This window comes from Penicillium soppii (genome assembly GCF_028829465.1).
Source record: "Penicillium soppii strain IBT 18220 chromosome Unknown utg000007l, whole genome shotgun sequence".
Classification (NCBI taxonomy): Eukaryota; Fungi; Ascomycota; class Eurotiomycetes; order Eurotiales; family Aspergillaceae; genus Penicillium; species Penicillium soppii.
In genome coordinates, this window is record NW_026643237.1 from 3,212,132 (window position 1) to 3,226,179 (window position 14,048).

Consider the following 14,048-nt stretch of genomic DNA (forward strand, 5'->3'; position numbering starts at 1 on the left):
AACTGAGTCTACGATCTAAAAATGCACAGGATCCCTAAGAAAAAGCAATGCCTCCTTTCCCAAGAAAAGGAAATTTATCAAAATCATCGACAAGGCCCAGGATACCCAGCCAGCAATGCCAAGGGACAAAACATACCATAGCCCTTATCTACACACCAAATTGAGCGCGCAAGGATCCAGCGAAGCGCGAGATCGCCTCGTCGATCTTTTCGGAGGAAGCAGCCGCGAAGGTAGCACGGAAGAACATCTTCTTCTCGACGGTGTCGCGGTCGGGCTTGAACCAGCTGCCGCGGGAGAGAAGAACACCCGAGTCCACGGCTGACAGGAAGATAGCTTCTTCAATCTGGCTGTGGGTCTTGCCCTCGGCAACGCCGGGGTGCTTGTGCCAGTCGATTTCGATCCAATGCTGTTCAAAATTGTCAGTAAATTCTAAAGGGGGACGCAATGAATGGATGAGATGGAAGACGTACGAACATGCCTGCGGCAGGAGCCTCCCAGTGAGCGATTTCGCGAGGCAGGTGCTTTTCACAGGCGTGAACGAGCGAGTCACGACGAGCAGTGTACGACATGCGTAGGTTGATCAACCAATCAAGGTACCCGGCATGACCCCAATGCTCATCTAGGAGCTTGAATAGCGCGATCTGGGCAATACCACTTGGGTTTTGCGAAGAGGTCTCGAAGTTCCGAATGAAGCGCTCGATGATCTGCTCTGAGGCGACGATCCAGCCGACTCGTGAACCAGGCGAGATAACCTTGGAGAAGGACTCCAGGCGGACGACACGGCCGTCAACGTCCAGGCTCAGGAATGACGGGACAAGAGACTTGATGAATTCCTCATGGTTGGCGGGTGGAGGAACGGGCTTGGCGTCCTCTCCAACGTACGGCTGCATCTGCAGGAAGTAGTAGGGCTCATCTTCGACGATGATGACATCGTGCTTCTGAGCGATCTTGTACACAGCGCGGCGGCGCTCTGCGGACTGGGTGGCGCCAGTGGGGTTCTGGCCGGTGGGAATTGTGTACAGGACGTATGGCTTGCGGGCACCCCGGGCTTTGACGTCCCAGTTGCTGAGGACTTCGTCCATTGCCTCGGGGAGGAGACCTTGCTCGTCCATTGCGATGCCGACAGCCTTCACGCCTAGTGGTGTTGCGGTCTCGACTGCACTGGCGAATGTATACTCCTCCGTGATGATGTAGTCACCACGCTCGCAAAGCAGACGGAGGGCAGTATCCCACGCATACGTGCTGCCTGCGGTCAAAGTGCATTGCCAGTTGGAGTAGGGTGGGCTGTGAATAATCTGTTTTGTTCAGGATGTGCAAATAAAATTTTGTGCTTCGTGTTGCCTACCTCGGTGTGCTCAGTAACGAAACGCAGCAGTGGCGCAGCTCCGGTAGCTTGTCCGTAATTGAGCGCAATCTCCAGGTCTTGGAGAACATCAGTCGTGTCCATTTCAGAGAGTGAATATTGGAACGTACCGTAGGTGCTTTTTCCTTCTTGGATATCATGCTTTCCAGCGCGCAGGACAGTGCCAGACTTCTTGGTTTCCTCGGGAGAGAATCCTGGGGCAGTGGGGACCTTGATATCGAGATGCTCGAAGGGGAAGTACTCAGCAGATGGCAATCCACCGCCGAGAGAGATGAGACCTATAGAATTAGCTGGCGCTTGATACGGAAGGCTACGAATGCTTACCTGGGTTCTTGAGGAAGCGAGCGGCGTCCTTCAAAGTAGACGGCTGTGTGGAGCGAGATTAGCAACAATGGATACCCCATTACGCAATTGATCGCTAACCTTGCGAGACTTGGCTTCAAGAGAGAATCGATCTAAAGACAGCCAAATTAGATTCAATATAAGAAATTTTGCAAAGAGATTCGACTTCAAGGTAAACTTACGATCGAAGGACTTGGCCTTGGGTTTGGTATAGCAGGCCTAAAAGCATACCGCCAAACACGTATCAGTTCCTATATCTCATTTCCATTTGTGTTTGACACATTGCACTATTGGGATTCCATGGGCAATGCACAAGTATCATACCGGGCTCTTAAACATATCACTGCTGGAGGCCGCGGCTATACCAGTGGGAATATTGGCCGTCTTCGCCCTCCATGCAGATACGCCATTGACTGCCAGGGGATCGGGAACAGGGACAGTCGAGGTATCGGTAACCCCTACTAGGTTAACATCAAGGGCTGCTGGAGGACTCATTATGATCGGAGCGGTAGCGGGTGTGATTGCGAGATCGGAGGAATTAGTGCGATGTTATGCACGAACAAGAGTTGGTCGTGTATAATTTGAGGTGTTTGGTATTGTTTGCAATTGCAATTCTGTGAGGATAGAAGACCAAACCGTTAAAAGAATATAGAAACAAACCAAAACTTGGAGGATTGGAGGAAATATCGGAGCGGCGAAAGCTTCACGGCGAAAGCGGACCAAATGTCTATCTCTTTATCAGTTCCGAGCCACATGACTCACTCAACTCCGAATACATGTATTACACTATACACTTAGGATTTGTAACAGAAAGGACTCAATAATGTACCTTATGATCCAATTGGAGTATTTTGAAGACAGAAACTATAAACACCTGTATTCATTACAAATATTTAAGCCTAACCTACGTAGGTATACTTGACATCTCGCGGGGTGGAGGGGCAGTGAAAGGTGGTGAGGCGTATCTCTTATCTGTGCCGTTCATACGAAGGCGGTGTAAATCCCAAGGTACTTTGGTGAACTCACGGTGATCTATAAGGTCATCAACTATTATATCTGTCTGGCTAATCTAGGTTACTCTAATTTCTCAAGAGTTTTCCACAAACTTACCCGACGTCCCATCAAGCTGTGCTTCTAACACAGCCGCCTTTCCATCAAGGACACTCTTGATGGCCTCCGGAAGTTTTTGTGCCAGCTCAGCAACAGTTGATGCACGCCCAGCCCACAGCTCACCGCCTGCAGCAGCCTTTGCAATACCCGCATAATCGGGTGTAGGCGCAAAAGAAATATTGAGATCTTCGTTCGTCGCGCGTGAACCATCTCCCTCGGGGTGAACGAGGAGCATGCTTCGACGAGGCGCATTCCATCCCTTATTGTTTAAGACAATGGTCAAAATGGGGATTCCGTATCGGCGGGAAATCCAGTAGACAGATCCAGGCACTGAGAACAAGAATGTGCCATCGCCGACAACCTGGCAAATAAATTTGCCCTTGCCTAGTCCTCCGTGCTGCATATCACTAGCAAGCTTGATGCCAAGGGCACCGCCACCTGACCATCCAAGACCACCGCCTCCACAGTTAATCCATGACTGTGGCAGGGTAGCTGAGACTTGATCAGCCACAAAATGGGTATTTGTCACTGACTCAATGGCCCAGATAGTATCGTCGGGAACGCCCTGGCGGACTTGGGCCATGAGGTAATTGATATTCAACGAAGCATCATCGCCTCCTTCGGGTGTAACAGCTAGATCGGTAATTTCTTGTCGGCGCTTCAAGTAATCTTCGTCCCGGATTTGGCCCATGGCGATGTTCTCCTTGGAACCAATGAATTTCAGCAGAGAGCCTTGGGAGTTGACATAGTCATTGATCTGCTTGAGAGCCGTAGAAGAGTCTGCGCGGAAAGTAGCCATGGAGTGGATGTAGAAGACTGGGATTTGTTGCTTCAAGGGGTCGACATCGATGTGAATAACTTTGGCCGAAGCAGATGGCTTGAATTGAGTGGGAACCCAAGGGACATCACAATCGATCACAAGAATTAGATCAGATGTTCCTACCGCATCGTGTCCAGGGTATCTCAATCCCAGCCACGCAGGGTGGTTAGCCGGGAAGCACATATCACTACCGCCAGTGTCCAGCACACGAACTCCCTTGAAGTTGTTTGCCAAAGCGACCAGTTCAGTCACAGCCTGAGCCTTTCTACCCGAATATCCAGCAATAATCAGCGGGTGTTTCGCTGCTGCAAGTTCCTTGGCAATAAGCTCAACGCCCGAGGCGGGCAAAGCTGCTGGAGACACAGGCCCCCAAACTGCTTGATTAAGCTGATAGGGCTCAAAATCTTCCTCCATAACCTCTCGTGCCCCGACCAGGTATACCGGTCCTTGTGGGTCACTGGTAGCGAACTGCAAAGCCCGGTTCACCATCTGCTTGATATTCTTACCGGACTTGATCTCACCAGAGTACCGGCAGTATTGCGCGACAATCTGCTTCTGATCAGGCACATCTTGAATCCAATGGATGTACTCCGTACGCGAACCTCTCATCTCGCCTTCAATTGTGTACGGCGATAGACCGGCAAAGATGAGCACCGGGGCGCGTCCGCACGAGGCATTATGAACTGCTGCACCGAGTCCTTGTGTGCCGACATCGACGTGGACGATCACTGCTTGCGGCTTGCCGGTCAATCGGGCGTAGCCGTCGGCCATGGAAAGGGCCACCATCTAACCCAAGCATTTAGCGTAAGAGTGGGGCCGCAGACCCTAACGAAGCGATGCCGCTAGTCTAGGTGGGTCATATGATGCAATTGTTGACGAACCTCATTGGGGCAGGTGATGATTGTTGGAAACTGATCTTTTCTCTCTTTGTGGCCTTTCACCATGGCCTCGAGGATGGATGGGTGGTCGGATCCTAGATTGACGAAGACATGGCTGACACCGCCCTAGGAGGTTTGAAAGCATCAGCTTAACTTCATCTTTGTAGAGTACAATGAATCAATGGTAACATACCTCCCAAAGGGCTTCAAAGAAAGCAAAAGATGCTGTATAACCCCTGGTCTATGTGAGCAAGAATGAGGTTGGTGTAGAAAAGAGGCCTTACATATTCGCCCTATAGAGAGATCTGTGACAACTATGGTAGTTGAGTGGCACAAGTTTGCAAGTCCGTGTCTCTAGATTGCTGAAGAGAAACTAGAAAATAAATCAGAAATTAGTCAAGCCAAGGAGGGGCAGCATTGCTGATAAAGCGCTAGAATCTGGGGAAGCTCGGAATTGGGATCTCGGCCACAACTCCGATGAGGAGACGTGGGGGTTGGAAGACAACTGTGACTGCGTGAGCTCAATGGCACTTTTCGGCTATGATTTATCGAACACTTTCCGAACTGCTCTGTCTTTTATTTCGCCATGAGGGTTGTCCAATAGCTATTTACATTCATAGTGAGCGCGGCCGGTGAGGGGCAATATCAAGCAAGACCCACCGGGAATTGGTCTCCGAACTAAATGATTCTTCAATTGATCTGCTACGTGTAACAGCCTGAATTTATGCAGGAAAAGTTCAATGTCAAAATTTTTGATTGTCCAAAATGACCGTTGGTACTTACATATTCCACAGTTTCTTGGAATGAGGGAGAAAAATACTCACACACAGAAATCGGGAACTTCATAGTCTTCATGATCATTAAAAGGGAAATGAGGGGTCTGTCATCAAGCCAGCCTTAATAGCATAGAGGACAGCCTTCCGCTTTTCAAGCTCGTCATCATTCGAAACTCAGCCAAGGGCATCTGATCCTGTAAGACCTTTCATCCGCGTAAATCGCTGCTCCCTCTCCTGTTCCAGGTTGTATCTATTCAAACAAAGTTGAATGGCTCTTTTTGAGTAGTTGATTGAAAACTCGACAGACTGCGCCCGCAGCTGAGCACTGATCAACCTGCATGGGCAAATTACAGTGCCTCTGTATAATTGCATACTTAATCAATATAAAATCCCAACATAACGAATCTGCTTAGTTCGAAGCATGGAGCTATAGCTTGCGAGAGCATCAAATTGATCTGATAAACATGACATGATCAATGTGGTATCATAGAAATGAACGCCACGCTCTCACATACTAGTCTCTGGAGTCATGTTTTTATGCGCATCGGGTCATGTTGTGATAAATATTCTAGCAGTTTGGCCTTAGGTTGGTCTAAGTTTCAAAATATGGAAGTATTTCGCCTTTCTGAATTTTGTGGACACGCATGCCAGATTCCCAAGTTGAGTGTGAAGCGTGCATCCTTGAAAGTGGACATTTGCTAAGAGTGGGCTGCGGGCGTGTCCGCCCCGTCCAACTTAGAAGGTCGAAATCAAGAGGGACGACTCTCCTAGGGACAAACTTCTCATCTTATTCAGAATCACCCATATTCTTGCCTATATTCTGAACGGTATCGATATTTTAGTATCAAAAACAAAGTGCATCGACCATGTGGCAATGCAGTTTATAGACCAAATAATGGGATAGATTTCAAACACATGGCGTTCTCTTGAAACAACGCTTAAGATGATAAGATCTAGATCTAGAACCTTGAGGAGTAGATTAGCCGACATCAACCACGCGGACCACGCGATCTCGGCTCGAATCTCCCAAACCACCCGATCCCCTAACCCAGCAATTTTACTAGATCGCAACAAGCCGCAGTAATTATTATTGGTCAAAATTTCGCTTGACCTCGTGGTTATCTAATTCCGGAAATTCCGGCCCATTCCCTAGTACCTTTGCCTTGCCTTAGCGCACGGCTTTGGTTTCGAATAGGACTAGTAGGAGGCTCCGTGCCCCTGCTTTCGCCTAACAGTTCCTCGATAATTTACGGGCGGGTACGGTAGTCAGCGATGATTTCTGGGAGTTCTCCACCTCCGCCAGCTTCAGTAATGGATACTTCGCTTCGGAGTGTCCGGGGTCCGTGGATACTTCCCAGCTCTATATAGGGATCTGGTCCCTCCCATCTCCCAGACGGGTTTTTGGTAAGATTTTTACAATCTGGTCGCTTTCCAGTGTTTATTTTCATAAATTTTATATAACTCTTGCCGAGAAGATGCGAACTAGAAGGCGGCGCTGAGTGAACGACTTCCTATCTCGGACAGCACAGAATTGAATCGCCAGAATGGGAGCCGCAATGCCTCTCGAGGGCCGAAGCTTGGCCATTTTTATCGTTTCGATTGTGATGATGTCTCTCTCTGTTATCACAGTTTCATTGCGAACATTTGTTCGATTGAACATTATTCGAGCCTTTGGTTGGGACGATGCTTTGATGGTTGCTGCATTGGTACAATGTCCCCTGTGATATGATCTGATAACAAATTGTTAATTATCTACTAGTTTTTGTTCATACTTTTGAACAGCTGTTGCATCATTGGATCGATGAATGGGATCGGCCACACATATACAGACTTTACAAGTGTGGAGATCTATAAGAAGGCTCTTGTGGTATGTGGGATCTACAAGGCAAAACTACGGGTTGGTTTATATTTTGCTAATCGCTGACCCTCATAGTGGTGGTGGCTCGGTCAAATGCTCTACGTTTGGACCTCTGCTGTTACTAAAATTTCCATCGCACATGCACTGCTTCGATTGGCTGTCAAGAAATGCCATCGAATAGTTCTTTGGTGTATAATCGTTGTCACAATCTTGATCGGGCTTATGTTCTGGCTAATATTACTTTTTGACTGCCACCCTATCTCCTTTTTCTGGCAACAAGTGGACCAAACGACCACAGGAAGATGTCTGCCCAAGCCAATCCTTCTAAATATTGCCTATTTTTACAGCGTTTCGACCATATTGTGTGATATAACACTTGGTATATTGCCAGCTTTCTTAGTCTGGAACCTGCAGATGAATTTCCGGACGAAGTTTGCCGTTGGAGGAATCCTCAGCCTGGGAGCAATGTATGTGATCCCTTCCCCGCTTTATGCACAGGATCGCACTAATTCTTCCAAGTGCGAGTGTTGCAGTGGCCTGTCGAATCCCATTCCTGCAATATTACTCCGACCAAAACTTTCTTTGTATGTTCTCAGCCACTTGCTCCTCTTCTCTTTCGATAAAGTTTGAGACTAATTATCTCTCAGATTCGACCTGGCAAATTGCCATATGGTCCGTCATTGAGACCGGCCTCGGCATCACAGCAGGCAGTCTAATCACTCTTCGTCCTTTATTCCGCTGGCTTTTGGATGAAAACACCACATACTCCAAAAGCACACCCGACCAAGGAAAGCATTTGCGATCATATCCACTGTCTACTTTGAACAGTGATGGATTCACGAGATCCCAAGATACGAGATACTGGCGCCCTGATATCGACCCAGATGATGCCAAAAGTGTAATAATCACAGTCTCATCGCCAAGGCGGAAGAATTTCAGCCTTAGCAACAGCAGCCAAGAGGCTTTGAATGCAGAGCTGAGTCCGGCGATCTCACCAAATCATGTTAGAGTCCAACAAACTTTTGTACAAATAGTCACAGAGCGACAAAAATAGACAAGTTTCATTTGTGCAGAACTACATCTGATTTAATTAGGCTTTTTGAATTTTCATATCCAATGGTTGAGAACGTGGGTTACCAAGGTTGAGTTACCCAGATTCAGCTAGCTTATTTCCCCAAGCTTTCTTTCTATTGCTGAATCAAAGAGCGAGGCATTGAGCTTCGGCTCTGGTTTCCCTGGTCGTCTTATACTCCGAACATTCCTCGTAGTTGGCTGACTGGCTGAGGATATTTTAAGGTTAGGCCGCCTTGTCGCCCTCCCTGAAAACTTGGTTTGGGGCTGACCCCGCGGGGCTGAGGCACCTACCAACATGGAGTGGTGATTATATGCATTGCTATTGGACTAGTAATCTATAGACAGGGCTGATCCTGTGAAAAAATCACTGGCGCAGCTGAAGCAAACACGAATAATGGGGCACCTGAATGGCCCAAAATTGGCTTGGCTGCCGAAGGTGGCGTCGGAGTTCGTATCTTAGCAGGACTAGTCCCTATAGTTTCATGCAGGCCAAGCAGAAAAGGAGGAACCACAACGATCATCGTCCACTGGAGCTAGGATTTTAGATGTGTATATATCCAATTATGAAATGCAATTACATAAATACCCAGACCCCACCTACCAGACTCGAGGAAATTCCACTGAGTCCCATTTAAACAATTTATCCAGCATAGAGATAAAATGTCTTTGTGCTCTGAGCACCAAGTGCTTCCATACGTTATCCAACAAAGACGGGACGCCAAACTCCCTCCAATCCGCAAACGCATCATCATCTGCTGTGATGGAACATGGCAGTCCGCCGTCTCAGGGAAGAAAAACGTCCCATCGAACGTGACGCGTCTCTGCCGCGCAGTGAACAGTGTCGGAACTGACGAAAAGGGCAACCAGTGGCAGCAAATAGTCTGGTACGACTCCGGAATTGGTACGACCTCTCTTGCGCTGGGAAAGAAGATCGAGGGCGCCATCGGAGAGGGTGTGGAAGGCAACATTGTCGAAGCTTACAATTTCTGCGTTCTGAACTACAGTCCCGGGGACCAGATTATGTGCTTTGGGTTCTCGAGAGGCGCCTTTACGGCCCGTGCGATTGCTGGGTTGATCTCTGATATTGGTATCTGTGGTAAACATGATTTGAATAAATTTCCCGATCTTTGGGAGGTTTATAAAAAGAATGAGCCCGGGAAGAGGTTTTATTGCAGTGATCTTTGGTTTGAGTGGATGGAAGGGAAGGCTGATGAGAATCAGGGTGCGAAGGGTGACGAATTCATTTTTGAGAAGCGTGCTCAAGGTGATTGGGCCCAGGAGGGGTCTAGAAATATTGAGGTTGTTGGAGTTTATGATACTGTTGGTAGCATTGGAATACCGGAGGTTTTGGGCGTGAAGCTCCCATCATGGCTTCTGTGGTGGTCTGATAAAGGTAGCTGGGAGAATGTTGATCTTTCAGCCAGTGAGTACAGAGCGAGATTGCCGTTCCCCTTGTCTCCGGGATTGTGAGATGTTGAACGATACTGACGAAAGAACACCAGATGTGCGACATGCATTCCAAGCTTTAGGTCTCGACGAACACCGCAATGCATTTACACCCACACTGTGGTATTTGCCCAAATTCGGAAATGTCACCTCAGAGCAGATAGAAGCTCAAAAGTCGGCAGTCGAGAAGAAAGCCCAAGAGTGGGAAGAACTCCTACAAAATGCAATCAAGCTCAAGGAGAGCCGCAAGGCCAGTGACGAGGATATCAACGGTGCAGCTCGACACCTCAACATGACTGCGAGAGCCTTGAACGAGGAGAGTCGAAAATTAACTAAATTGGAAGACGACCGGAGACACCAAGTCCACCCTCGCACATTGAGGCAAGTGTGGTTCCCCGGATATCACATCAACATTGGTGGAGGCTCGGACGACACACTTCACAATGAGGGCGACATGGAAGAAATGTCCTCTATCACCTTTGCCTGGATGCTTGACCAGATCAAGCCATATCTCTCGCTCAACGAAGAATACCTCGGCAAGGAAAGAGCAGATATGGAATTCCACATCTCAACACTTGTTGAAAAGCCACAACTCAGGGAATCCCTGTTGGTGCAGGCTCAACGCACAGCGGCAGTCTTCAAACGTTCCTCCCTTGCGACCGTCGAATCCGGCGACAAGCAGCGCAGCTATGGCTGGGGAACGGGTGTTCTGAAAGACAGCTTCACACCATTTTATTACCTCAACGGATCGAAGAAACGCACACCAGGAAGCTATGATCCATTAGACAAAGATGGCCAGCCGCTTGGTGATACCTTCGAATATGTCCACCCGGTGGTAGGGTTCAGAGAAAAGCAGCTGCCAGAGTACACGCCTATTGGCCATGGAGTCAAATTCAACCGACGGAAAATTGTCGACGAAAAAGGCCGTCCTTCTGTTGTGTATGATCTGGGTAATGCACGCAAGCCCTTACCTGAGTGGCCCTTGGGAGGGTTGGACTCCTATGAGAGGTTGGCCATCACCGGTAAGGCTGCGTATGATTATGTCGATGAGCTGGATGTATATTTAAGGACGGGAATTAAGACGCCCCGTCGGTCTGTTTGGGGTATTCCAGATATTGATATCGGAGTTGAATCGGCAAAGGTTGCGACGCCTAATCCTCCTGATGTTGGACAAGATGGATTCGAGGCGGAGGTTATTCAGGAAGAATTTGAATCGAAGGGGTTCGAGAGCAAAGGAGTTAAATGGAGTACCTCGGAGGTGTCATACTCCAAAACGGTAATTCGGGGGTGAATTTCTTTTTTTGGTATTAATAATGGAGCCAGCAAACTCAGCTAAGGGACACGCGCGGCACGGATTTGGGGCTTTCTCCTGTATTCTTTTTCAACTATTTGTGAAATGATCTTTACAGCTTCAAATGAAAGTATTAATCCCAATTCTTTCCATGCTGGCTTTGAGTGCTAAGAATAGCATTGATTGATTAAATATACCAGCCCTACAACGTACATACACTGTACATCATAGGCCATTCTCATGTACTCGGCAGCTCCTTACTTGATTTGGTCAACTTACAGAAAAACAAGCATTTGTGGGGATGATATGACGTTGTAGGGCTGAGAATATCGTCATTTTGGCTTGGACTTGCTTGGAGTTGCTTGGAAGCGACCATGCCAAAACGCCCAGAAAATATGAACATTTAGGCATCACAATTCTTTCTCCATTGTGATCTATTTTGATCGAATCCACACCCCATTCAATCCCTCTGGACCCAGTTGAGCCCTAAAAATATTCATCATCTAATTCTTCGAGCTAAGCCTACGTCATAATAAAACCTTCAGTTATGGATGCACTATATCCACGGAACGTAACAGATGTTGTGGAAATACTTGCTGCGACCGGTTCCTTTCTCTTCATTGCAGTCGCTTTGCTTATTAGACAACCTCTCAGTCCTAATCGCTTTCGCTATACCATGGTTTCACGCAAACTGTACAATCTCTGCCAGAAGCCGTCTGTGACTTCGGAGTTGGCAAAGGACCCCTCACAAAACCCGCAGAAGGTCTTTCATAAGCTATTTGAGGGTCACGGTCATCATCTTTCGCATACGCATGATGGTATAGAGGAATCAGAGTCGGACAAAGTGTCAAAATGGGAGGAGTTAGATGAGCTGCAGAAGGCTCGCGCTTGTGGAAATTTCGGGTCTACAGAAACAAGTGAGCTCTTTTTGAAGGTATGCTAATTTCGTCCTTGAGTTGAATTTGATAGTTAATCTCGTCAACGATGTTTAGGTGTATCATGACGCTCTGTGTGCCTTGGAAAAGAACCCCATGTCGGGGGTTGTCTCTCCCCCTCTACTAGGGAGCACAGGAGTCTTACCCCTGACAATTGTCGCCCCATTACCAGATCTATGTCGTCATTTAGCGAATTGTATTGTTCGTGCCGAACATGAAGTTTTTCTAGGTACGAATTTTTGGATCCACTCTGAGGCATCCACCCTGGTGACGAATGCCATCCGCGAGCTGTCGAAAAGAGCGGGGGAAAGAGGCGAGAAGGTAGTGATGAAGATGATCTACGACCGGGGAGATCCTCGCCAGGTGAGTTTTCATAGGTGCTTGTCTGTCTACATATAGGTTAAATCCTAATTGATCTTAGGCATGGGAAAATAGACTCAATGTCAAAGAAGAGCAGTACGTTGGTGGGAAAGTAAGACTACCTGCAGCCAGCGAAATCCCCAATGTCGATCTGCAGGTCATCAACTTCCACCGGCCCATTTTTGGAACATTCCATGCGAAATTCACTGTGATTGACCGACGCATGGCTCTGATACAGAGCAGTAATATCCAAGACAACGATAACCTCGAAATGCTGTCACATCTCGAGGGACCCATTGTTGATTCCTTCTACGATGCTGCTTTGCTATCCTGGGGAAAGCCGCTTGAGCCCCCATTCCCACTTTTGGTTTCCCCAGCCAAGGATGCACCCATACCATGTCACAAAGAAGCTGGAGAGACGAACGGTCTCTCTACAGATACTGGAGCCGAGTCTCTACCTGAGCATACAACTAAATCTCTACACTACGATCAGGACTTTGTTCAGGAGGCCCAGAGAGTCAACGGTTGTATTAATCCACTAGAAAATGAGTCACCTACTGAGGCCGTCAGCCGCCATCTAAGTAAGTACACCCAAATACCATCTCCAATCATACCCTAACATCGACTCAGATACCACCATCCAGCCAGATACAAAAGGCGACGCACCAGATAGCGACCAAGACCCCAAATTCACTCCATACATGGTCCTCCCCCGCCACAAGCCTTTCCCAATGGCAGTAGTAAACAGAGAGCCATTTGGTTGTAAGTACCCATCCAAAATCCAAAATCCAAAATCCCAAGTCTAACATTCCCAAGCCCCAAACCACAGCAGCGTCAACACACCCCAAAACTCCGCCTGGCTGTCGGCAATCAACCACGCCAGCAAATCCATCCTCATCCAGACACCAAACATGAACGCCGAGCCTCTACTCGAGCCTCTGTTGAACGCAGCTCGCCGCGGTGTCACGGTAACCTGCTACCTATGCCTCGGCTACAACGACGCAGGCGAGCTCCTCCCATTCCAGAATGGCACGAACGAAATGATCGCAAATAAACTGTACAGCTCACTCGAATCGGACGAGGAGAAGGCCCGTCTACGTGTGCACTACTATGTTGGCAAGGACCAGACTCGGCCGATCCACAATAGTTTCAAGAAGCGGAGCTGTCATATTAAGCTTATGATTGTTGATGAGCAGATTGCTATCCAGGGTATGTTTCTCGCTGTGTTGAGTGGTGGTTAGCGGTGCTGATGTTCGTGCAGGTAATGGAAACCTCGACACGCAGTCGTTTTTCCACAGCCAGGAGATCAATGTTCTTATTGACTCTGGGCTTGTTTGTCGTGCTTGGACGGAGTTGATTAATCGGAATCAGAATACGGCCGCTTATGGTGCCGCTAGTCCCAAGGATGGGTGCTGGCATGATCCAAAGACCGATGAGATACCACCGGGCTCTATGGGGCCCGTTCCTGGTCGCTTTAGCTGGGCTAAGGGAGCTATTGGTGCTGTGCAGAGAGTTAGGGGTGTTGGTGGATTCTAGAGTTAACGGAATCTTCTGCTTTGGTATCTCATTATTTGGATTTATTGCTAGGATATCTCCGGATCCGGGAAATTGCACATAGGAAATGTTATATTGGATGTTTTTAGCAATCTAATGAAACGGGATAGCGTCCATCTACTGCTTTTCTGTCGCGCAGATTGCAGTATGAAGGCCTTGGCGGCTCAATAGATACATATGTACATGTAGACAAAGCAACGGACGAATGTCACCTACCGGAGAACCACAAAGCACCTCGCGT

At 48.1% G+C, this 14,048-nt stretch overlaps 5 protein-coding genes across 5 annotated transcripts; 3 read left to right on the forward strand and 2 right to left on the reverse strand.

Moving 5' to 3' along the window:
• Nucleotides 1-148: 148 nt before the first annotated feature.
• On the reverse strand, nucleotides 149-2,200 carry N7529_010476 (aminotransferase-like domain-containing protein; the record flags this gene model as incomplete). Its single annotated transcript, XM_057246003.1, has 7 exons — nucleotides 149-406; nucleotides 471-1,295; nucleotides 1,346-1,641; nucleotides 1,688-1,730; nucleotides 1,787-1,818; nucleotides 1,888-1,924; nucleotides 2,030-2,200. The coding sequence occupies 7 exons, from the start codon at nucleotides 2,198-2,200 to the stop codon at nucleotides 149-151; spliced, it is 1,662 nt and encodes a 553-aa protein (XP_057094266.1).
• Nucleotides 2,201-2,792: 592 nt separating this feature from the next.
• On the reverse strand, nucleotides 2,793-4,754 carry N7529_010477 (uncharacterized protein; the record flags this gene model as incomplete). The annotated part of the gene is made up of 3 exons (XM_057246004.1): nucleotides 2,793-4,421; nucleotides 4,517-4,639; nucleotides 4,707-4,754. Coding segments are annotated over 3 exons (1,800 nt in total), but the record flags the coding sequence as incomplete, so codon positions are not given.
• A 2,079-nt stretch (nucleotides 4,755-6,833) lies between these two features.
• Nucleotides 6,834-8,201, forward strand: N7529_010478 (uncharacterized protein; the record flags this gene model as incomplete). The annotated part of the gene is made up of 4 exons (XM_057246005.1): nucleotides 6,834-6,995; nucleotides 7,049-7,156; nucleotides 7,223-7,735; nucleotides 7,773-8,201. 4 exons carry the CDS (start codon nucleotides 6,834-6,836, stop codon nucleotides 8,199-8,201), a joined length of 1,212 nt encoding a protein of 403 aa, XP_057094268.1.
• Nucleotides 8,202-8,881: 680 nt separating this feature from the next.
• N7529_010479 (T6SS phospholipase effector Tle1-like catalytic domain-containing protein) lies at nucleotides 8,882-10,958 on the forward strand (the record flags this gene model as incomplete). The annotated part of the gene is made up of 2 exons (XM_057246006.1): nucleotides 8,882-9,644; nucleotides 9,724-10,958. 2 exons carry the CDS (start codon nucleotides 8,882-8,884, stop codon nucleotides 10,956-10,958), a joined length of 1,998 nt encoding a protein of 665 aa, XP_057094269.1.
• A 547-nt stretch (nucleotides 10,959-11,505) lies between these two features.
• N7529_010480 (IQ calmodulin-binding motif protein) lies at nucleotides 11,506-13,789 on the forward strand (the record flags this gene model as incomplete). The annotated part of the gene is made up of 6 exons (XM_057246007.1): nucleotides 11,506-11,892; nucleotides 11,951-12,256; nucleotides 12,315-12,834; nucleotides 12,884-13,015; nucleotides 13,070-13,462; nucleotides 13,515-13,789. 6 exons carry the CDS (start codon nucleotides 11,506-11,508, stop codon nucleotides 13,787-13,789), a joined length of 2,013 nt encoding a protein of 670 aa, XP_057094270.1.
• Between the last annotated feature and the right edge of the window lie 259 nt (nucleotides 13,790-14,048).